Below are 23,399 nucleotides of genomic sequence, written 5' to 3' on the forward strand. Positions count from 1 at the left end.
ACATGCTACACCTCTAATTAGTTTTCTTAAAATTTGAGTCTTGTGAAATAGAGGTAACTAAACCAGCAAGTCCAATTATATGTGGCTTAAAAGTACATTTGGTCCCCCACGAATTTCAAATGTGCATAACGAATCCTTAAACTATTTTTTTAGCAAGATGGGTCCCCCCACGTTTACGCCTTTAGTGATGTTGCTCCTTATACCATTTTTCATCAAAAAACTAACGATTTGCTGGACCATAAATGCAATTAAACAAAAAAAAAAATAGAAAATCAGTTATCCTTCATTTTTCCCCAGAAATAACATGATATTCATCTTCTTTCTCTTCATCATCATCATCTTCAAACCTAACAACCCAGAAAAATAAAATGGGAGAGTGAGCACCCAAAACTCCAACACACACAAACACTTTCTCTGAGGATCCGCAAGAACACCAAGCAACAAAGTATAAAATTCATTTCCATTCACCAAAAACTCACTCCCTCTCCCTATGAGGATCCGCAAGAACACCAAGCTTTCCCCTATTCTCCTCTACAAGCTTGGCGTTCTTGCGGATCCTCATAGGGAGAGAGAGTGAGATTTTGGTGAATGAAAATGAATTTTATACTCTGTTGCTTCAAACTCAGAGAGAGTGTTTGTGGGTGTTGGAGTTTTGGGTGCTCACTCTCTCAATTTATTTTTTTGGGTTGTTAGGTTTGAAGATGACGAAGATGAAGAGGAAGAAGATGAATATCATGTTATTTCTGGAAAAAATGAAGAACAACTGCTTTACCAAATTTTTTATTTAATTGCACTTTTGGTTCCCCAAATCGTTAGTTTTTTGACGGAAAATGATATAAGGACCAACGTCACTAACGGCATAAAAGTGACTGGGGACTCAGCTTGCTAAAAAAAGTTTAAGGACTCGTTTTGCACAATTGAAATTCGTAGGAGACCAAATGTGCTTTTAAGCCATTATATATATACATTACTGACAGATAATCCAAAAGCTCTTAAAAACTTGTTATTGTTCAAATAATTAGTTTCTCAATCACCTACAATCGTTAAGATTGCGATTATGTTCAAGAAACCCCGAACAAAAATAAAAACATGCTTGTACAGAGAAGTGGTGCACATTAAATAAACGAAATAAGTGTCCACCCTTATGAAACCTCATCATCTAAATATCATTATTAGAATCATATTTATCATCTGCAAAGTCTTCCACACAAGCATAGAAAAAAGTAAAGGGAGATCTGAAACATTACATAACACTATTGAATAACAGTATGAGGCATACATAGTATTAAGAGGGTATATAAAGGTATGTTTAGAGAACTTGAGCAAGCAAAACTTTTATTAGTTATCAAACTATGCAGCAAACACAGATGGAAGAACTGCTCGAGTGAAAATCCACTTGCTCAATGATCTCCATCTGCATACTAAATAAGAGAAATTTAAGTTTTCTCTTTAAAAGGCTATACTATCTCCTCTTATAGAACTTTCCTTCTTTCCCCTCTAATAAACTTCCTTTTTCTAGTACGTTGTGCAGTGTGCCAGATTTGCATGTGACAAGTCTTGTAATGCATTAACACAAGATACAAAGCCTTGCTCTCCATACCTTTGATCTAGAGGCATGAGCTATGAGTTTGCATCAATTGAGCCCTTTCAAAACAATAGAGGAAATTCATGAGAATAACATTTACAAGGTCCAAATCGGTTATGAAGACAATTTCTGAGCTATTAAAATTAGAGTTTCACAATGAAAGCATGGTGGCCCCATAACCCACATATCACTGGATAGGAACCGCCTTTAATGCCATATTAGAATTCGAGTTAGGTCTAACCAAATAGTAAATAGAAACACTTTCAAATCCCAGACAATCACGACTTAAGCCATGACCAATATTCCTTAAGAATTGAAGTATTTAAGCTTTCGAAAACTTCATATTGGTACCGTAACATAGTACCGATTTGGCACAGAATCAAAAAATCAGTGCAACGGAACAAGTCTGTATCTAATTTTTATGTCGAAATGAATAATGCCTATGCTTGAGCAAGATATCAAGTTCAGATTTCGACATTTGATAGGCTAGACCACACTGCAATTAATTTTACCAACAATTACTAACAGAAATGAAACCATGATATATCTGATGGAAACAATTAAATAACAATAAAATTAACAGCAAAAAAGCTTTACTTCTCATCCTGCCAACTGAAGAAAATAAGGGATAGTCTGATAAGGGGAACTTGATGAAAGCTAGTGTTGTGATTTAGATAGAAGGCAAAAAGAAAGCCCTATTTATTATATAGAACAACTCTATAAAAGGTCCAGTCTCTTCTGCTCATTTGTAAGATCTAACCCCAATGATATTCTAAGATACTAAACTGAATTGGGACAGCAAAATTCTAGAAGAAAGAAAAAAAATGACTTCTTTCAAAGATAAAAAAACTAACTCTTCTGCAGCATCAACTTAAGCTTTGAATAAATTGGCAAACCAATTAGAGGTAAACAGAAATAAAAAAGGGTGGACACGCATAATATCCGGGCAGTATTATTTTATCATTGCAAAGAGTTCTACATAGATTTGTGCAAATAAAAATCAGTGCATTCTTAACAGAAAATTGGATAATATTTGGACCCAGTAGAAGAAGACTGGAGTTAAAAAAAAATTGGACCATCTCTCGATTTGTGCGTGTCATCCTTGCGCAGGGGCAAGGGGCAATGCTAATCTTCTTTGTATCGTTCCAATTTTATCAATTGTCCCCGAAGGAACACACTTTGCAGATGAGCATATGTTTATAAACACAAACTATGTTAAAAGTCAAAAGTTGCAGTGAGACAAGTAGATGCATATAGCAACCCAAATCCTGCTCAGCCTCATCTCTGGAGCTAACAAAAAGTACCCTTCATCAATTAAAACCACCCAAAAAAAAAAGGACAAAGTTCCTCTCTCAAAGCAAAGCAACAGAGGATAGAAACATATTGATATTGATATTCTAATGATTCTTTTTATATCTGTTTTAGACATAAAAAATAGAAGAAAAAAAATGTGTCGTAAGGAGAAACAATTAATTCATCTTAAAAGAACCTACAGCTTACTCATGAACATCTCTGGCTACGCACTGGACATGGATTTAAACTAATACTGTATCAGAAACATAGCACTAGAAGCTATATTTTGAACCAAACTGTCTCTCTAATCTCTAGTACTCATCGACCAAATATTTCTCTATTGCAGTAAATCATCTTAGTCACTCATCAACCCTGCTGATTTTCTTAGGACAGGTCATGGTTCAGGTTCAAGCAAAAAGACAAACCAAGCCGAATTGAACTAGAAAACTGGTTTGGCTGAATCGAATTGAACTGGGTTTTTATACATGAACCAAACTGAACCTGTTTTTCAATTTGGCAAATCAGCTCTGGAACTCAGTTCAAGAACCGGTCCGAGCATTCAGAACCACTTTGAGAAATACATTAAGAACCAATTTTAAAAACCGACTTCATATACTTGTGAACTGGTTTTGAGAACTAGTTAAAGAAATGGTTTTAGAACCATAAATATGAATTACTACAAGACTTGACCAAGCCAACCTTGTCCCTGAAAAATCAATCCCATTTATATCAGTTAATTAAACTGCAACAAAAAAAGTGTACCTTCAAATGTCAGTTTAATTCCAGCCATTCATGGGCCTTCTTTCAAACTGCTAAACTCTATACCAAAAGTCTAACATTGCAGTTCTGCCCTATATCTATATGTGCCAAGTTGGAGTAATTTATTTTGCACGAAAAAAAAAAGCTTTTAAGCTAAAAAATCTATGTTTAGCCTTTTTTTAATTAAATAAGCAAATCCAAACAAGGAAAACATGTGTTTATTCACATGTAAATGTATAACATGCATATTCTGTTCATGTGTTATGTGGGGCATTAAGTTCATTGAACAAGCTATTGGTGAATGACATGCTGCACATCGTGTGATATGTAAAGTGATATATATCTTGTATGAGCACATGATACAATTATAACCAGGCACAGAACCTCCTAAGTCCTAAACAAACCTGAACAGCAGCCTGTAAAGGAGCTCCTCCCCCACTGAACTTGCAGCAACCATCAGTACAAACTGTAAAGCAAAGTCAATGAAATCATTCCTCATGGTTGGTCTAGATTGAAGATAATCCAGGATGCCAAAACAAGTAAGTATTATCAATTCAATTGCTCCACTTGGTGGAATATGGCCCCACCATATGAAGATCAAGAACATGGGACTCGCACCGGCGCTCAAAGAAAATCCCATTAGCAGCATGCCAGCATCAGCACCACGATGTCACTGAAAGTCGATCATGTCACTAAAGGTCCAGTTGTGCCTAGTTTTAGGAACAATAGAACAAAACCATGTACAACAGATAATTGGTTATCATAACAGAACAAATTCAAAGGTTAATTAAAGTGGTAAGCATAATAACACATCAAACAAGTAAAGCTAAGCACGCTCTCAAACACCAAACAAATCCTTAGAAGCTTGAACCGTATAGTTACAAATCTTTTTTATCATAGCCGTTAAGCCAATTTTTTTGTACTTTAGTTCAGCAATGGCTAATTATCACAATTCTCATGTGTCAAACAACCGCTCCACCCTCACGATTTGGTCTCAATGAAATTAATTGGGGAATGATTTGCCGCATAATCTGAAAGTGAAGTGTCACCGTTATCGTGGAATGAGGGTACAATCGACCAGAAACCCCTCTATGTCACCATCTCCCTAGAAAACACAATCAAATGTCATCAATATGGATCGATCTGGTGTTGGTGATCATCGGTCTGGTTCTGGCTTGAACGAGTAAGGAGGGTTTTGCGGTAGAGAGGTGGAGAAGCGAAGCACCGCTTTAGAAATCCACCGCCCCATGGTTTCCTTTTATATCTACTTCAAACCAAGCTCTTTCTCCGCCAATGTGTCATTCAACTCCGTCAAGGCATCGTTCTGCTCCGGCGAAATCCAAGCTTTCTCTCCTTCAGGGGTCGTTCAACTCCGTTGAGGTGCCAATCTTCTACATTTTTCAAAGTTGAAATGAGCTAGAGAGAGATTCAGTAAGAGGTGCTCGCGCTACGTTTGTGAGGATGAATGATGAAGAATATGATGAACATGAAAAAGAATATATAGAACAATTAGGAATTATATATTCAGAAATTAGAGATGTTTTGGGCTCTGTTTATATTCAACCTGAACGAAATGAGAGGTCATTTTAGTATACACATGAAGTTACACATTACTTAAGGGAAAACCTAGTGCTATAAAGCTCTAGCCATGTGCGAGGTCTAGGAGGGGTCGGATCCACTTTATGGATATAATGTAGGCATCCTTACCTTGCATTTTTGAAAATCACATGGCAGAAACCTTACCATTGCGCTGAAAATCGGCCTCTAAATTAACACAGTTACTTGTTGAAATAAAAATCAACTACTATCTGTATAAACTTATAATTTTAACTGTCAATAATCAAAATGGAAAAGATGACAACAGCAGACTCAGAAAGCAGTGAACATGACTCACGCTTTATTAGGCCTCGATTTTTTGGAGCTATAGTTTAGCACAGATCTGTCCAAGTTCTCTAGTCCTGGTATTCTCTTTGATATAAATGCACCTTCCTCTACTTTTCCCCTTGCCTCTAGGGAAGTAACCAAATCATTTAGGCATGTCAATTCTTGATGTAAACCTTTCTCCACCAATTCCTGATGTAAACCTTTTTCATGTTTTCAAACACCTTCAATGCTTCGTCCAGGTTTCCTGCACTACAATGTGAATGAATCAGTGTCCAACTTGCGCGCCTCACTAAAGCCCTTTCATTAGAGTATTATAGGTAACAATATTTGGCTTGAGGCCCCGACGAGTCATCTCTTCAAGAATAACCAAGGCCACATCTAATTCCTGTTTCATACAATACCCTCGAATCAAAGTTGTATAAGTAACAATGTTGGGAGTCAAATCCTCACATTTCTTGCTCATACCATTCACGAAATTATGCGCAGTTCTGACATTCCCCGCCCAACACAAACCATCAACAAGTGTATTATACGTAATGATATCTGGTTCGCAATTAAAGCTCATCATTTCTTTGAAGAAATGAAACCCTTCATCCACCATGGAATTCTTAAAAAACCCTCTAATCAAAATGTTATATGTACACGTGTCTGGAGTAACACCGTACGTGCTGAGCATATCGTCATACACTTGCTTCGCCAAATTGGTCCTACCCCTTCTAAGCATGTTGAAGCAGTGACCTCACTTCAAGTTACTCTCTAGAAACCATACTTTTATGTTTCATTAACAGTATTTGAAAGTTGTGAAATGTGAATGCAAGAATTGCTTTGAGGGGTGATGGTTTGGTTTGATTTAATATCGAATTTGGATCATCTCAATCCAATTTCCTTCAACCTCTTTTAATCCATGATCTAAACCGTTGATTTTAAATCCAACAATTTACAAAATTTTAACACTTAAATAATTGGCTCAGATTACGAGATAGAATTTAAACCGTTGATTTCAATGCTTCAGATTTTGAATTGAGAGGTATTGATGAAGATTTGGATGAGTAATGTTTCATCCACACCTCTCTTTTGAGGTGAAGAGGTGGAATGGTGAGAGAGATAAGAAGAATAAAAAAAGTAAGAGAGAGAAAATATGGAATATGATAGATGATAAGATGAGGGAGAGATTCAGTAGGAGGTGCCCGCGCTACGTTTGGGAGAATGACTAATGAAGAATATGATGAACATGAAAAAGAATACATAGAACAATTAGGAATTATATATTCAGAAATTAGAGGTGTTTTGGGCTCTATTGATATTCAACCTAAACGAAATGAGGAGAGTATTGGTGATGGTGCAACAATCATGGAGTTTTTCTCGCGGTGACCATGGAGTTTTCCAACAACAGCATCATCTTTGAATGTGATGAGAACGTGGAAAAGCAACATTATTCCTTATTCTTCTACTTTTTCTCTTTTGTTATTTAACCATTTATAATTTTTTTTTTGTTATGTAATATGAACCGTCACAATTATTTATTAATATATCTATAGGCCGAAAAGAAACTTTCAACAAAACATATTAGTTTGGGTCCATGATAAAACCATAGTATAGCAAGTGGTCCATGATGTACCTGTCCCATGCTAGCTCGCGCTGAAGAGAAGTGAGAAAATGCAAAAAAATGCCATGAGTAATATGATTAAAAGAGAAGAGGGATAGATACAAAATGAAGGTAAAAATGAAGTGGGAGTGATAATGAAGAATGAATCATAACACTTATTTTTTGGTTTTATGTAAACACTTGCATATAGAAAGAAAAGATAGAACATGTGAGAGCAAAAGAGATATAGTCGGAAAAAAATGTATATAAGTGTTGTTACTTTTATGATAAACATGAACGAGACGCTCTATATTTAAAAGCTTTTTTTCCTTCAAAATTTGTAGTGAAACAAGCTATATGAAAAATATTTGAATTTAATGGTAATGCATCATCAGTGTAAACATTTTTTACACAAACATACAATGATAGGTTGCCAAGTCATAAAATAAGCTTTTAATTTAATTAAAACAAAAGGATCATAAATGTATTTGAATACGAGGCATTCACCTCTTAAAAAATTCATTTCCATTAAAAAATTACTAATTAAAAGAGTGTTGTTAATACTCCTCTTATTGCATAACTTTTTTTTTATAATAAAATAGGTAATATTTACTTTAACTATATTAAATCCTCATTCATTAAAGCCCAATTCAACTTTATTTTCAGCATGCTAATAAAATAGAAAATATATTTTATTTTTATCTTTTCATGACTTTTTTGTTTAATTGAGTGAAAGTGTGTGTTTCGTGGCTCATCCCGTTGTGCTATATACCACCTCAGCTCTCCATGTAAATATCATGTGTATGAGAGTTAAGAGTATTATGTTGTGGCAAGTTATTGCCATGAAGCAAATTTTTTGTGGACATAGATGTAAATTCTAAAGACCGATTTTTTCCTAAGATTAACCCAACTAACAATCAAGTCTCGTACTCCAAAGATATCTTCAACATTATGTTGGCCAGAACTATCCTTTGAGTCTGGCGAGTTAACTAGACCTGGAGCCTGGATGTGATCTTCGATAATAATATCTGCAACAATTCGAAGATCAGCTATACAAATAAGCATTGATTAGTTCATAAACCAGAAGATGAAGTGTGCATGGATGGAGAGATAGAGAGCATTACACATAGATGCTTATATCGTAAATGGAAGCATATTTTCTTAGAAGCCGCTCTATGGTGTACCACTCGGAACGATCAGATCCATCTTGATAACCAATTCGTGGCATGTGTATCGATGCTTTGCAGAATGATAAAAAAATCAGTTAGTTTCAAATGTCAACCACATACAGATTTAACTTTGAAGTATTATAGCTCAATATACTATTTCTGATGTTTTCTATGCATTTTCAGAAAATGCCTCACAATTCACAAAGTAGGATTAGGTAATGCAATATAAGGTAATAATAGAATACCAAACTTTATAAATGTGGAAACATGTTACCGGAATTTTGAGCAGCTGAGAACGCTGCCTTTTTCAAGCAGCTTTCCAAGTCGAGAAGTGAGATTTCACCTCTAGGGACTTTACGCCTTGGATTATAAGACTGAACCACAGCTAAAGCAACCATCTTGGGAGGAGCATTACCATCCATATTGTTTTCATCACAGCCATCTATAATTAACAAGGCACAAGTGAAGAAGCATGAACAATATACAAATATTCACCAGATGTCAGAAATTAAACACTAGCTTTTGGTTTTTATATACATGCAGGAAAAGCTCTTGCAATATGAAACAAGTTTATTTTGCATTCAAAACAATGTAAATAATATAGATGCGTTAAAAGACACAGTTATAATCATAGTGATGATATCCACAGTTAAAGTGCAAGGAATTAAAATTTCCTGCTTGTGGATCGGGGTAATATTTTCGTACATTTACTAGGCGCAAAAAAATTAATTGGTAATATCACTAACCTTCAAGCCTTATAAGATGGAGATCACCAAGATGCAGGTCTCCATGTTCAGAAGCCTGTTCATATGCATCACTGATGCTTGTTGAAAGTTTGACCAGCGCATCGAACAGTCCACCACGGCCCCAGCGTCCAGAGGTGTCAACGCAGCTGTAAATCCACATAATATTCATTAACTTGAAAAAGGAAACACACATACATATGAGCATATTATCAGGGCATCATTGATTGTTTTTTACCAAATCCCGTTTCCAAGGAAGAAAGCAAACTCATAATTAAGAGAAATGTTGTACAGAAAAATATATTAACATATTAAAGTGAATGATAGCCTACAGACAGCAGAACTACATACTTCTTCCAAAAGCCTTCTTAAGATAGGGAACAACAAGGCAGAGCAAAAAGAATCTGAAGTTTACCATCAACAGTTTAAATCTCATGAAACATAGAAAATTTATTTCATCAATTTAGTTACTAAAAGCTTAGTACATCAAACCAAAAGTTGCAATCATGCAGATAAAAAAAGTTGACCTGAATATTATAGCAGGTTCAGATGGACAAACTTTAGATGGAGCTGTACAATCTCCATATACAAAATGAACAGAACCAGTAGTTGATATAATATCTTCTTCAGGTGGACTGATGGGGTCTGTAACATTCAATGAATGATATCCAAGAGCTTCCCATTTAGACAGCTTCTTTTCCTCTGCCATTTTCTTTGCAATCTCGACTTTTAGACTCTTCTCTTCATCTAAGTTCCTTCTGCTCCTCACGTCCGTGATTGTGTCGCAAGTTGATTTAGACACTTCCTCAAATTTTTTAACCCAAGAAAGATATGAAGCCTCATCAAGATCAAGACCAATAGAGAGAGAAGCAGAACCTACTTCCTTAAGATCGCGACCTTTTAAAATGTTTCTAGGATTCATCTCGAATTTCTTGTCATCCTTGTTAAATATTTGTTCATCACGCATAGCAATCACCCTATCAGCTATAGCATTAGTATCTGGTAAGTCCATGTCCTTTTGTTTTCCATCATTAACCTCAGTGGGATCAAACATATGTAACCCAAATATGATGGATTTCAAATCACTAGTTCCAACAGCAGAGGTTTCTTTATCTTCATGTTCCAGAATATTATCACCTGTAACATTGAGGCTCAGCTCCAATTTTCTTTCTGCCCTCCGCATAATTACCTACAGTGTGACATGTGAGTTCCAAGAGTATATGCAAATAACCTCCACGGTCAAAAAAAAAAATATTACAGATAGAAATATACTTCCTCCACTGTATGTTCTGTGACAAGGTTTATACACAAAACGTGGTTCATCTGGCCAATTCTATGTGCTCTCTGCAAAGCTTGCTTGTCCACCTGAGGGTTCCAATCTTGCTCGTAAAATATAACCTAAAGCATACCGTGCAATAGTAAATACTCAAACTATGTTTTAGACTTGGTCATAAACCAACAATCCTTGAAGCTTAAGCTACTAGGCGACACATGAATAATTTTATATTATATTTTTAACATGATCGTTCATGCGATAACCTACCTTGCGCAAAAATTACAAGATTTTATTAAAATAATAGGGGCAGCAAGTATCAAACTCATGACCACTTGGTCACTGAGACAAATATAATGTCAAAAAACAAATATCCCAAATCAACCAGTTAAGTAATGCAAGTCCCATGGTTAATACGACTGACTTAAAAGTTAAATCTCATTCTACAATAATCGATTCTGCTAGGGCATCCTAAGTCCAAACATGCTATAAGAATAAAAAACTAGCAGGCCCTAACTCAACCCCAAAACTAGCTCAAGAGGGGAGAATTTCCCAGGTAGTTTATAAGGAGTATTTTGACCATATACCTAATCAATGTGTGATCATAAGTCATAACACACACTCCTACATTGCATGAATTTGGGAACGGTACCATTACCGAGTACAGATACGGGTACAGGATTTTCCAAAAATCTTTTAGAGGCACAATGCACAGAATATTGAGACTATAAATTCTTTCTTTTTAGGGTAACTAATATCTATGTATTTATTATTCCTTATCTATAATTCTGTTTCACTGTGTAGTTTAGACACACGGATTCGATCACTTGTCTCTCTTTTCACTTTCATGGTATCCAGAGTCTGATGAGACGCGAGTCAACATACCTGACACAATGCCCATTGGGGGGGGGAATCCGGAAATGATTTTTCATCACTAGTTTCAAGCCCTTGTTCTGTCCTCATTTTGGCAAAATCAGATTCATTTTGGACCTCAATCCCACCACCTCTAGTAAATTTTTTGGCTGACAACCGGGACAAAAAGTGCCTCTTCAAACCCAATCTGATAAGAACTTAAAGAGATGAAGATATAGATTACAGAAAGTAGAGAGGAATTCTCTCTGGATAGTCACACAAGTACTAGTGTTCAAGAGCCAGTCTCTCTCAAGGACCAATTACAAAATTTTCTGAATGAACTAACCAACAGACACCCCCCTATTTATACCTATTGGACATACCCGCTTATCAAAAAAAAAAACTATTGGACATACCCATTCCTAACAGTCATAACTACTCCCAACAGTCATAGGCTAACTACTCTCTAACAATCATAACTGTTCCTCATAGACATACTGGTTCAGTTATTATTATTCAATCACAAGTAGTGTGCCTGTTCCTGCCTTGCATCTGTTCACGATTCAGGGTTGTTTGGCTGATGGGTTGCACCCCTTCCCTGGCTGTTTGGCTGCTGGTCCCTGCGCCTGGATCTGGGCAGCCCTGGTTGCTTGCGCCTGATCCTGGGTATGGGCTGCTGCTTGCGTTTGGCTTCTTCCAACGACGTCGGTTGTATACATGTATGATTGGTGGTCACCCCCTATCACAATCCCCCCCCCCCGAACCATCTTAGCTCAAATAGCCTCCAAGTAGTTAGCTTGAATAGCCTCCAATTGCACCCTCACGCATCTCCATAAGATCTAGCATATGGCAACACGTGTGTGTTGCATCACCAATTTATTTGCAGCCATTATCAACCTCCCTTCCCTATAGATCTGACCTCCTTTGAACCCTACTCTCTTCAGCGACGTGTCCCTGCATGGTCTGTTTGGGACCTATTTCCAGTGACCTACGACCTCCTGTCTTCACCAGGTACATGAGCTCGCCAATAACCATTAATCGCCTGGATGGTACCAACTGTGACACTTGAGTCATCTTGCCTTGTCAAGCTTCAATGTGTGGTGTTGCTCTATCCAAATTGTCTACTTTAACATGTGATTCATATTAGTTAAGGAAACATACCTGAAGTGTTTATTCTTGATCAAGTTAGTGGTTGAGTTGTCTCTATTTACTCTCTTTTGATGTTTGGGGTCATAGTCATACTATGTCTATCTTGGAGCACAGAAACCTAGGGAACTTCATTGATGGTTATTATCATTGTACTTGGTTGTTTTTTACTCCCTCCGTCCCTAATTATAAGCTAACATTGAGAACTATGTGGTGTCTCTACTAACAATGTAAAAGCTAATATTTTTTCCATATTTGTCCTTGCATTTATTGCTTTTTCAATTCCAAAATTTTGAAATTGAAATTCACTTCTACTCTCTTTCCTCCTAGTACTACCAACTTAAATAGGGGTAAATATAGAAGATTGTACAATTTTTTAAAAACCAATGCATCTTAAGGCTTTCTTAATAAGCGTGATTTTTACAACTTTAGCTTATAATTAGGGACGGAGGGAGTATTATTTAATGAAAAGTTAGTTGTTTTGATTATTTGCAAACAAAGGAGATGTAAAGTGTAAACAGATGGAAACCTCATACAAGCATCACATCATATAAACCAAAATTAAATTTAAAAAAAAAAAAAATCGGCAATCAGGTTCTATTTGAAAGCTAGACAAAACTAACAGTATCAGCAGCCACAAGATTCAAGCCAACTCCGCCAGCTCTTGTTGAGATCATAAAGACAAAAGCTCCATTTTGGTCATTTCCAGGATTCAAGCCCACATTAGCTGATGAGCTGCTGAAACTTCTTATTGCAGCAAACCGCTCCTCAGCCCTAACTGATCCATCAAGACGCTCATAAGAATACTTCCGTAACTCCAAAAAATCCTATATTAAAATAAAAAAATATTTCATCAATATATCTACTTAAAACTAATACTATAAGGAAATCAATACATGGGTATCAAAAATCTTTCCTGCAAAATGTCAAGTGTATGGGTCATCTGAGCAAAAAGAAGAACGCGGTGTCCAGAATAATGTAGCTTCTGAAGAAGTTGGTCCAGAATCAGCAGTTTACCACTGGCCTGACAGAGCAAACATTAATAAATATGTGGCATGCAAGAATAATGGTGTAAGCACAAAGTGTATATTTACGTAAAAGGAATATCACTAGCAGAATCTGACAACTGCAAATGATAATCAATATTGAGGTCTTCCCTTTGATCTAGTATACAGCTAGGGCAGTTGGTTTTTTCCATTGAGTACTATAAACAGAAAACGAAAGGGAAAACAAAGAAGACCTAAGACAGATAACAATAATTTTAGTAGTTACAAGGAATAGTTGTCTTAGAAATAATGGAAATAGTGAACATATCTCGTAATCATTTTAATAAGGTACCCTGATCATGGTAAATAGTGAAACTATCGTATCATTATTTATTGTGCCCACTATATATAACTCACTTAGTAGTGTAGTTAAAACACACAGATTAACTCCAATGTCTCTTGTTTCTCTCTTTCAACATGGTATCAGGAGCCAGACGAGAGGTAATCCTAATTTGTAATCCTACTGTCAATCGGTACAAAAAAAAATCAGAAACTGTGTCTCATCTTTGGTTTCTGAACCTCATCCACGATCGTGCTTCATTCCAGTAGGTTTCCACAGTAACTTCTGATCATTTCTTCCACCTGTCAGGCCATAGTCGCGGTCGAAACCAGCCACCGACCCCGCCACCAGCCTTGCCTCAACCTGATCAGCCATTCCCTGGTCGTGGATGTCCATCAGCCTTCTCACACACCTCCTCGCTCTGGACACACATTCCCACGCGCTGCCCAGTTCTGTTGTGCATGGCAGCACCGTCAGGAAGTTCCTCCAATCAGAACTTTTAACTTCCGGGCCTCGGTCTCCCTGTTCCAAATCTACACTTGGTTTGTCAGTTTGGCCCCTCATCTCCCTTCATCTATACCAACAGGGAAGAGATCAATGGGGTGTAGGTGGGTGCATGCAAGAAAATACAAGGTTGATGTATCAATTGAGAGGTACAAGGCAAGGCTACTGGTAAAAGGGTTAATTCAAACCTCGGAAGTTACCTATTGGGGAACATTTGCTCTGGTTGCCAAAGTGGACACAGTTTACTATCTCTTTTGCCAACTATGGTTGGGACTGACAACAATTTGTTGTGAAAATTGCTTTTCTGCATGGGGAACATGATGAAGAAATTTATATGGATACGCCTCAAGGATATGGGAGAAATGTTGCCACTAAAACAGTGTATAAGTTGATAAAGGCATTGTATAGACTAAAACAAAGTTAAGGGCATATAAATTGATCATTGAACACTCAAATTCAATGGGAGTAACAATGCTGTTGGTATATGTACATGGCATTATATTGACAGGAGATGATAAAAAGAGGTAGCAGTTAGAGTTAATGTTTGGACAAGGAATTTGAGATCAAGGCCATGGGAAGATTGAGTATATTTTAGGAAATGAAGTGGACAGCTCCAAGAAAGGGATTTCATATCCTAGAAGAAATATATCACAGATTCCCTCAAAGACAACGGCAAAACAGCTTGCAAACTTGCCAGCACCCATTGATTCAAACACTAAAGCTTGGAAGTGCTGAGGAAGATGTAGCAGTAGATAGAGAGAGATGCATGCTAGTGGGTAGACTACTAGACTTATATATTGGTCTCATTCAGGCCTGATATTGCCTATGCAGTGGACCTTGTTAGCCAATATTTACATTGCAAATGAGGTGTGTGCAAGGTGCACACAGTAGTATAGTACCTTAAAGGAACTCTAGAGCGAGGAATCATATTCATAAAGAATGGAAATGTAACACATGAAACCTACACAAATGCTGACTATGCAAGGTCAACTGCTGCGGGCAGAAAGTTGACTACTCGGTATTCTACCTTTCTTTGAGGAAATTTAGTGACTTAGAGAAGTGAAAAACAAAGTGTAGAGGCCTAGCCTAGTGCAGATGCGGAATTCCGAGCAATGGTACAAGGTGCTCCTCTGACTTAAAATCATTCTAGAAAATTTAAGGATCAAATGGGAAGAACCACCAAGGCTCTATTGTGATAAAGTCAGCAATAAGCATAGACCATAATCTTGTGCAGCATGATAGAACAAAGCATATTAAGGTACAAAGGCACTTTAACGAGGAAAAACTAGATAGTCGCTTGAAATGTATGCCCTAAATATTTGTCCTCTCAAGTCAACCTTAGAACTTACAGACATCCTCACCATACGACTCAGCAACTGCAACATTATGAAGATTGTATCCACGTTGGGTATGGAAAACAACTATTCACCAGCTTAAGAGGGAGGTTGCACATATTTGTGTGATTAATCCCTTAAATCAAGGGATCGTGTATTTTCCTTGTTTACTAAAGTAGTGACTCATGTATATATCTTGTATTCAGATTGATGCACTGAAATCAATTCATTCAACTCTATAATTTCAGATGCAATATTAACACCCAATTTGGAGTACAATATCAAACTTGAACTTGCTCTAACAGAGATTATACGTCTTAAAAGCCCGGGTAGGAATGTAGGATAATTCCCAAGTCATCAGGTATAAACATAAGTGTGGTAGTCACCTGAACCAAATGTTCACCTTCTTCATAAGGTTCAGGCTCAATACCTGGAAAGAGATATGGATGGCTGCATGCCTTTCTCAGTTGTATCACCTAGAAAAGTGAAACATATATACCATTAACTTGGCTTATCAAAAAAATATACCATTAACTTAAAGGTAAAAGAAACAAATACGAAAATCATGATATGGAGTTGATATATAACAAAATAAATCAAATATGAACAGATAATCCAATACAGAAATAGTAATGGAAGCACATCATAAGATTCACATGATTACACTTTCATTCTCTAAGCAAATCCAACCAAATACACCTTACAGGAAATTAAGAACTTAATTACTACTCCATAAAACAGAACTATACTTAAAACCAAAATTAGTACTTGCTATTAATTATTATTTTTATTTAATGAGAAGAAATTGTACTGAAATTATCTGCCACTTAAGGTAAAAAATATTATGAAAACTATTAAATAGCCTCAATCATAGAAAAACGTAGCTGCATTTAACTAAATTGCCCTTTATTAAAATACATGAAACATGTCACTCCTCCATTAATGCTCTCTCTCATTCCATTCTATGGAAATACCAAGAAACAATGATAAAGTTGAAAGATAATACTTTCTTAAATCTCTAAAAAAAATTGAAAATATGAAATGATGCAAATTTCTATATTATATAATTTAAAATAAAGGAAGAAATGAATATGAATCAATCTGGTATCCGCCACCAGGCATAATGGAACTACATAACTTGCTATAGCACTATGAAGGGAAAAAGCAAAACTGAGAAAACAAGCGCTTGACTAACAATATTATGTAGTGATTGATGATTTGATGTTCCAGAAGATAGTGAAAGTAGCTTAGGAAGTTCCTTCCTCAATATTGACACATAGACCTTTTTCTGTAGGCTGACAAGGGGTACGAACCTGTCATGAGATAGAATTTCAATATTCAGTATGACAGCTTTGCAACTTTAAGTCATTAGAAACTACAGCTTAATAATTGCAATAAAAAGTTCAAGGGAGTAACTAAATAGAACAAGATACAACATACACAGTTGTCTCAGTGAGAGGTGGCAACACTAAATTTCCACATTCCATAAGCTTTGATTTAGTACGTCGAAGCATAAAGGCACCCAATACACTTCTCAGGATTTGAAGTCGATCTTTTACCTTTGGAGAATCATGAACTGCTCAGAAACAAAACTGCAACAATTAGAAAAAGGATAAAAGCAAGAAGTAATTATGTTCCCTTCTAATAAATCCACCTTTGTATCATCACAGTTTACTCAATTGGATGACAAACCTTCCATCCTATGGCCAGGCTCTTCAAATATTTTTCCAGAAAGAATGCAAGAGCTAAAAAGGAAACTTTTTAATTTCGTAAAACCTTTAAACCATTTACATTACTATATAACAAATGGATCAAGGTCAGTAGTAGAGAGCTCATTTTATAAATGTGCAGCAATCTTCTAGAAGAACAAAAAAATAATAAACCAATGATACAAAATTATAAAACAATATGATAAAATGACCTGAGGTAAGATCACTGATGTCCTTGAATGTAGAAAGGAACTGATCCAGTGAACCAAAGACAGATGGCATGCAAAAATACATCAACGCCCACAGTTCAGAAAGGTTGTTCTGAATAGGCGTGCCAGTCATCAACAACCGTCTTGGCATGATATAGCGGTCTTTGAGAACATTAAATAAAACCTGATAAAAGTTTTAGAATTTTAACAATCAGACAATAATCTCAGGGCAGACGACATATTAAATTTACATCATTCTACTGTCTGAAATTCATGTTTTGTATCTGGTAAGCCTAAAAGGCTGATATAATATACAAATATTTATATGAATGCTGATAAGCTTTCTAGATCTTGCATTAATCATGTCCCATTTTCAATTTATTCGCAATGTTAGCCTGGTCTCAACCAATAATTGTCTCACCAAGAAACAAAGATCATACATATGAGTATATGACTACTGCTTCATTCACATGAAAGTGATTATACTAGTTGAGCAAACAGAAGCATACTCTAAATTGAACACTAATATATATGCATTTAATACTATACACTTGATGGGTTTTTAAGTCGTTGAGCTTCATCAATGATTACATACTGCCATGGTATTTGCGCAAGAAAATCCTTATCCATCAGGGCAATGTCATATGTCGTTAACAGCAAATCAAAAGGCAACATGACCTGCCAAAAAGTTTGACCATAACAACATGAGTAGACATTCACATGACTAAAGAGACATAGCACTTTAAGCAAAGCCATCCGTATTCAATGAGCCCATGAAAATATAATGCGCTCACGTTAAGTTTTGATGATTGCCTTGTTACATGTTGGTGTATTTTCATGCGTAGACTGCGCCTGTGTTCTTTATCACCAACATATTTTAAGACTTCCAGTTTAGGCGCAAATTTGAGTATCTCTGACACCCAACCATCTGTCACGCTTAAAGGACATAGAACCACTGAAGTATGTAAAATAAAAAGCAGCAAAAGAAATAAGTATTTTTATCTGAATACCCATTACAAGAAAAAAAAAACAAAAAAAAAACAGAACTTATCAAATCAAAGTTTCACTTCACTTACAAAATGGCCCAAGTGACAACTGGTACACTTTTAAATAGCTTAAAAAGGAGATAGCTTGCAAAGTCTTTCCAAGTCCCATCTGACAATTTGCATACACAAACACATTAAAGTAAACAAATCTGGGAACATATTTTGCATTCCACTGTTAACCTCATTTTCAGCTCTGCATCTGCTGAAATAGAAAAGGTCAAAACTCAAGAAATTTTTAAAAGTATGTGCACTGCATATCCGTTAACCATTCTAAGATAATGCTGCTGCTGTTCTTTGTATATCAACAAATGAGACAAATAACAAAAAAAAGTGACTAGGTACCTCAAAAGCAACAAAAGATTAATAAAAGATTTTAAATGTCTTCACCGAATTCATCCTCTCTTATAAAAAAAAAACCGAATTCATCCTCAATTAACTCATAAAATGTGTGATATTGAAACTTTTATGACAGTAAGTAGCAATTTCTCGAAACATATGATAATGAAGAAGCGTGGAAGTACCTCTCTGTTGGGTATATGTTGGTTTTACATAATAATGGCAATAACTCAGAATTTTTTTGTCAAATAATAACAATTTTAAAATGTGAACTTCGTACAACTGTAATACCAATTCCTCAAGAGAAAACCTTTCAGATTACACAGGCTCTGATACAGAATTAAAGAGAGTAGATTACCTCATCCCCTGCACATAAAGGAAACATTATGATCACTAACATAATTAAAAAATTATCACTTCAGAAATAATATCATGCCACCTAATCTTAAACCTTCATAATAGGATAACAAAGATAAAAACACAACAATTATCAACAATCAAACTCAATATTGTGGCTTCCTTGTTACAAAGAAATGTGAAACAACGTCTATTATTGTATTCACACATCAATCTACTCTGATTGACATTAAAACAGTTTTTCATCACCAAACATAAATAACACCAATGTGGTATGACGGTATCTTGACAAAACAAACATGTGTGTAATTACTTTTAATAACTTTATGGAGGGAAACTCCTCCTACGCTTGCGTCCTAAGCCTGAGTAAAGGAAGAATGTTCTGTTAAGCCTTTGGCAACCAATGTAAAACTTCTCGATATCTTTAAAATGGATCAAACACGAACTTTATGTGATAATATATGTTTATATGTCTGTATAGGTGTGGGATCAATTAGCATCAAGTGTCAAACTTTTACATTTCCACCACTTAATGACTTTTTTGTAGAATGAGTTGACCCAATACAACTCTTGAATCTATACCGAATTTCAGGCAAATAATCTAATAATAAAAATTTACTTATATTAAAAAACATATTATACATTGAAATAAATAAAGTAATATAATCAATGAAGTATCCATTAGTTTTTTATCTATTTGAAATTTAGAAAACTTGATATACTCCTTAAGAAATTTTAATTGAACAGTTTGATCAGTTAATTTTGCATTGTACAAAAAGTTTTTAAGGGGGGTAAGTTTAAAAGCTTCACACCTGGTGTCAATCAATCCAATAAAAGTTGAATCATCATCCTAAATTCTCAAGATCTCATTCTCAATTCTCATAAAGTCATTGCATAATTCTTAACCTCATGAAGTCAAGTCGTCAACAAATAAAATAAATAAAAAATTAAAATTTGAAATAATTGAAATATCAATAATACTACTTAGTGATCTCATTCTTTATTTGATTTGAACTTGAGAATTTAAGATTAGATAATAAAAATAAGAAGGGAGAGTTAGTTTTTTTTTGTCTTCTGTCCTTTTAATCAAACAAAACTAGGATATAGAACATTGCCTCCCCTCCCTTCCTCTCTGTTGAAACTGTTGAAAGAGAACAAACTGAGAGACATAAGATCGAAACAATGTGTTTAAGTACACAGCGGAGTGTATTATATGTAGTAATAGGTTCAACTAATATACAATATCATTGTTTCCCCATTAACAATGATTACGCTACCTAATTACAATTAATACAAGTCATCCTAATCCTACCTATTTACAATGTATCTAACACTCCCTTCAATCAGGAGCATATAAATTTATGCATCAAGTTTGTTATATATATATAACTAATTCTAGGACCTCTCAAAGACTTAGTAAAGACATTTGCAAATTAATCATTCGAATTGACGAAGCTAGTGATGATGTCCTGATACAATCTTCTCTCTAACAAAATTCGATTATTCGATCATTCCCAAAAAAAAAACAGAAACCCCAATTTTTCTATCAAATTCTCAGATTTTCCGAGCAACCAAACATACTGAAATGAAGATTGAAAGGGCAGAATCTCACCGAGGATGACGTTGACGCCCAGTTTATACCTCCGTATGAGCCACGAAACCCCTTCCACCTGGTGGGGCTTAAGGGTTGCCCTGATTCCAAGCTCTTCCTGGCACGGAGGCGCGTCGCTGGTGCGGGTTTCGTCGTCGAGAACGATTCTGGCGACGGCCTGAAGCCTCTGTTCGTAGCTCAGGTTCATGGTGTCGAATATGGGGCTGAGTCCGAACTCGGAAACTAGGTGGAGAGAAGAGAGAGCGAGTGGCTGAGTGGAAACGAGTCGGTGACGCGGTTGAGTTTGGGAAAGTACTTTTGAACGAGGAAGTTGCGACTTGCGAGGGAATGGAAATTTGGAATTTTTTCGTTCTTACTATTGAAACTCCTCTTTTGTAAAATAATGGAAAAGTGCCATTCTCTATACTTTTAATTTTTAAATTTGAAAAATAAAATAAAAAGTAAAGATAACTAATCTCCCTTTAAAAAAAACCTAATCTCATATATTAGCTATGGGTCATGATATGAATGTAAAGTGTAAACGGTATAGTACTCGGTACAGCTGGTTAAGAAATAGCTTGAAAAAGTTACAAAAGTTTAGATATTAGCATTGACTCCTACATCAGTTTTAGCGCGTTTTATTCTTACTTACGCGCTTCTCGAAAATACTTCTCAAGAAGTCACTCATCTCAATATGAGTTTTTAGGCAAGCACACTTAATCATAGAGTTTTTATGAGTTGGGCTCCCGAAAAGAAGATGCATCTTATTGTCATGAGTAATACTAATCAACTATATAGTCTCATACTTATGAAGTCTCGGTTAGGGGTGGGAATAGGCCAGGCCGCCGACAGGGGCCTATGGCCTGGCCTGTTTAAAGTCTAGCCTGCCCTGACCTATTTAATAAAAAGGCTAGGTTCAGGCTTTTAAAGAAACCTATTTAGTTAAATAGAGCATGTTTGAGCTTATAAAAATCTCTTCTAAGCCTACTAGGCCAGCCTGTTTAATATAATAATTTAATATAATATATTAATTTATTAAAATAGAGGTTAAAGATCATTCATTCACTGTATTAAATACAGTTCTTTTCCAAGAAAAATTAAAATGCATGTGACCCTTTGGCCACCATTTATACCACCGTTGATTTTTTTCAAATCACGTGTTTTCTTTCTCCTTGTGACCTTTCATTTATTTTCAATTGTCACTAATAATTTTGATTATACGTTTCTTTCTCATGTAACTTTCATTCGTTTCCAATTACCATTGAAACTTGAATTGTAATTTATTTTTACCTTTTCAGTCTCTCACTCTCTCTCACAATACTCTCACCCTCCCTCAGACTCCCACTCTCTCTATCTCCATCGCCGCACCGCTGCCATCACACACCACACCACGCCGCACCGCACCGCACCATACCTCCACTGACACACGACGCACCGCGCCTCACAACCATCAACAAAAGTTGCACCGCATCTCACAACCATCGACAAAAGCTGAACAAACATCAACGTACGGTTTCACCCACGACTCACCGCCATCAACCTAGAACACAACATCCTCACAAAAGATGAATATCAAGCTGTTGTTTTGGAGATTAATTTACTAATGATTGTTTTTTCTTTTAGGGTTGAAGCCACCATAGGAATTGTATAAAATTAGGACCACTTTAAGAAGAGTTTACATCTGAACCCGTTCCATCTTGGCTCTGATCGTTTCTTCTATCACGGAAATTTTTGTCTCAAGATCATACATTCTGTTTCCATCATTGGAAACTGTCCCTACGATTAAGCTCCTTTGAAATTTACTAATGATTGTTGATATATTATATTATATATTCATGGAATGAGAAATACAAGTGAAGTGAAATAGATAATCTAAGTTTTGTGAAATTTTTATTTTGATGATGAAGTAATTTATGGACTTGAAATAGACAGGACAGGCTAGGTTTTTAAAAAGGCCAGGCTAGAAAAAAAGCCTTTCATAGATAATAAGTCAGGCTTGGGCCTTAAAATTTTGAAGTAGGTCCGGCCTATTTATGCAAAGTCTGGCCTGGCCTATTCCCACCCCTAATCTCGACATACCTCTTGTTTGGGTGCGAGATTGGCTCATTCATGTGTCCCTCCACCTAGAAGTTTGCCATGAGCCGCTCCTTATTCGTGCCTTACTACACTGACGATCACTCCTCGCCCTCTCTCGACCCCGAATGTTACATTCATGCTGGTGGTGGTGCTCTCGGCCAAAAGAGGTAGTGGAGCGGCGACTGTCATGGTGGTGATGAGGAGAAGAGGAAGAATAAAACATGGTGATGAGAATGAAGAAGTGATGGTGTTGTTGTGGAAATGAGAGGAAGAGCATGAGATTGAGAGAGTGAGATGTGTGAGTGAATTATGAGGAGAGATATATGTGGTTTGAAGGAGACTAGGGTTGGGTGGAGTATTAGGCCTATGTTAGAACTTTTTTTTCTTTCTTTCTAATATATGGTTCGGTTGGCTGGAGCCCAAATCGAAACCAACCGATTAAACCCACATGAGCTCAGAAAATGAACCGGTCAAACCCGTGACTGAATCGAACTGGACTGTTCAGTAAAAAACTGTCAGTTTGCTTGGATCTAGTTTGGTTCGAGTGGCTTTGGACAACCCTTATGATCATGACTATTACTTATGGTGGAGAAAACAACTAGACTAGAGGCCACTAATTGTG

The 23,399-nt window shown here is 36.1% G+C and overlaps 1 protein-coding gene, 1 long non-coding RNA gene and 1 pseudogene across 4 annotated transcripts; all 3 read right to left on the reverse strand.

The window, feature by feature from the left end:
• Positions 1-1,142: 1,142 nt before the first annotated feature.
• Positions 1,143-5,189, reverse strand: LOC130729474 (uncharacterized). 3 transcript variants are annotated; one of them, XR_009016007.1, is made up of 3 exons: positions 4,225-5,189; positions 4,042-4,103; positions 1,143-1,644 (listed from the first exon to the last, which is right to left on the reverse strand). It is a non-coding gene; the product is annotated as an uncharacterized LOC130729474 (long non-coding RNA). The 3 variants fall into 3 exon arrangements; XR_009016009.1 differs by having other exon boundaries at positions 4,042-5,189; XR_009016008.1 differs by having other exon boundaries at positions 3,641-5,189.
• LOC130734712 (U6 spliceosomal RNA) lies at positions 2,650-2,759 on the reverse strand (annotated as a pseudogene).
• Positions 5,190-7,774: 2,585 nt separating the features above from the next.
• LOC130729476 (probable helicase CHR10) lies at positions 7,775-21,070 on the reverse strand. The gene is made up of 16 exons (XM_057581250.1): positions 20,723-21,070; positions 18,448-19,119; positions 18,166-18,326; positions 17,921-18,049; positions 17,375-17,555; positions 16,894-17,029; positions 16,649-16,766; positions 15,840-15,929; positions 13,204-13,313; positions 12,913-13,114; positions 10,291-10,416; positions 9,546-10,207; positions 9,022-9,167; positions 8,550-8,717; positions 8,231-8,345; positions 7,775-8,134 (listed from the first exon to the last, which is right to left on the reverse strand). Exons 2-16 carry the CDS (start codon positions 18,524-18,526, stop codon positions 8,092-8,094), a joined length of 2,466 nt encoding a protein of 821 aa, XP_057437233.1. The 5' UTR covers positions 18,527-19,119; positions 20,723-21,070; the 3' UTR covers positions 7,775-8,091.
• Between the last annotated feature and the right edge of the window lie 2,329 nt (positions 21,071-23,399).

This window comes from Lotus japonicus, chromosome 1 (genome assembly GCF_012489685.1).
Source record: "Lotus japonicus ecotype B-129 chromosome 1, LjGifu_v1.2".
In the NCBI taxonomy this organism is placed as follows: domain Eukaryota; kingdom Viridiplantae; phylum Streptophyta; class Magnoliopsida; order Fabales; family Fabaceae; genus Lotus; species Lotus japonicus.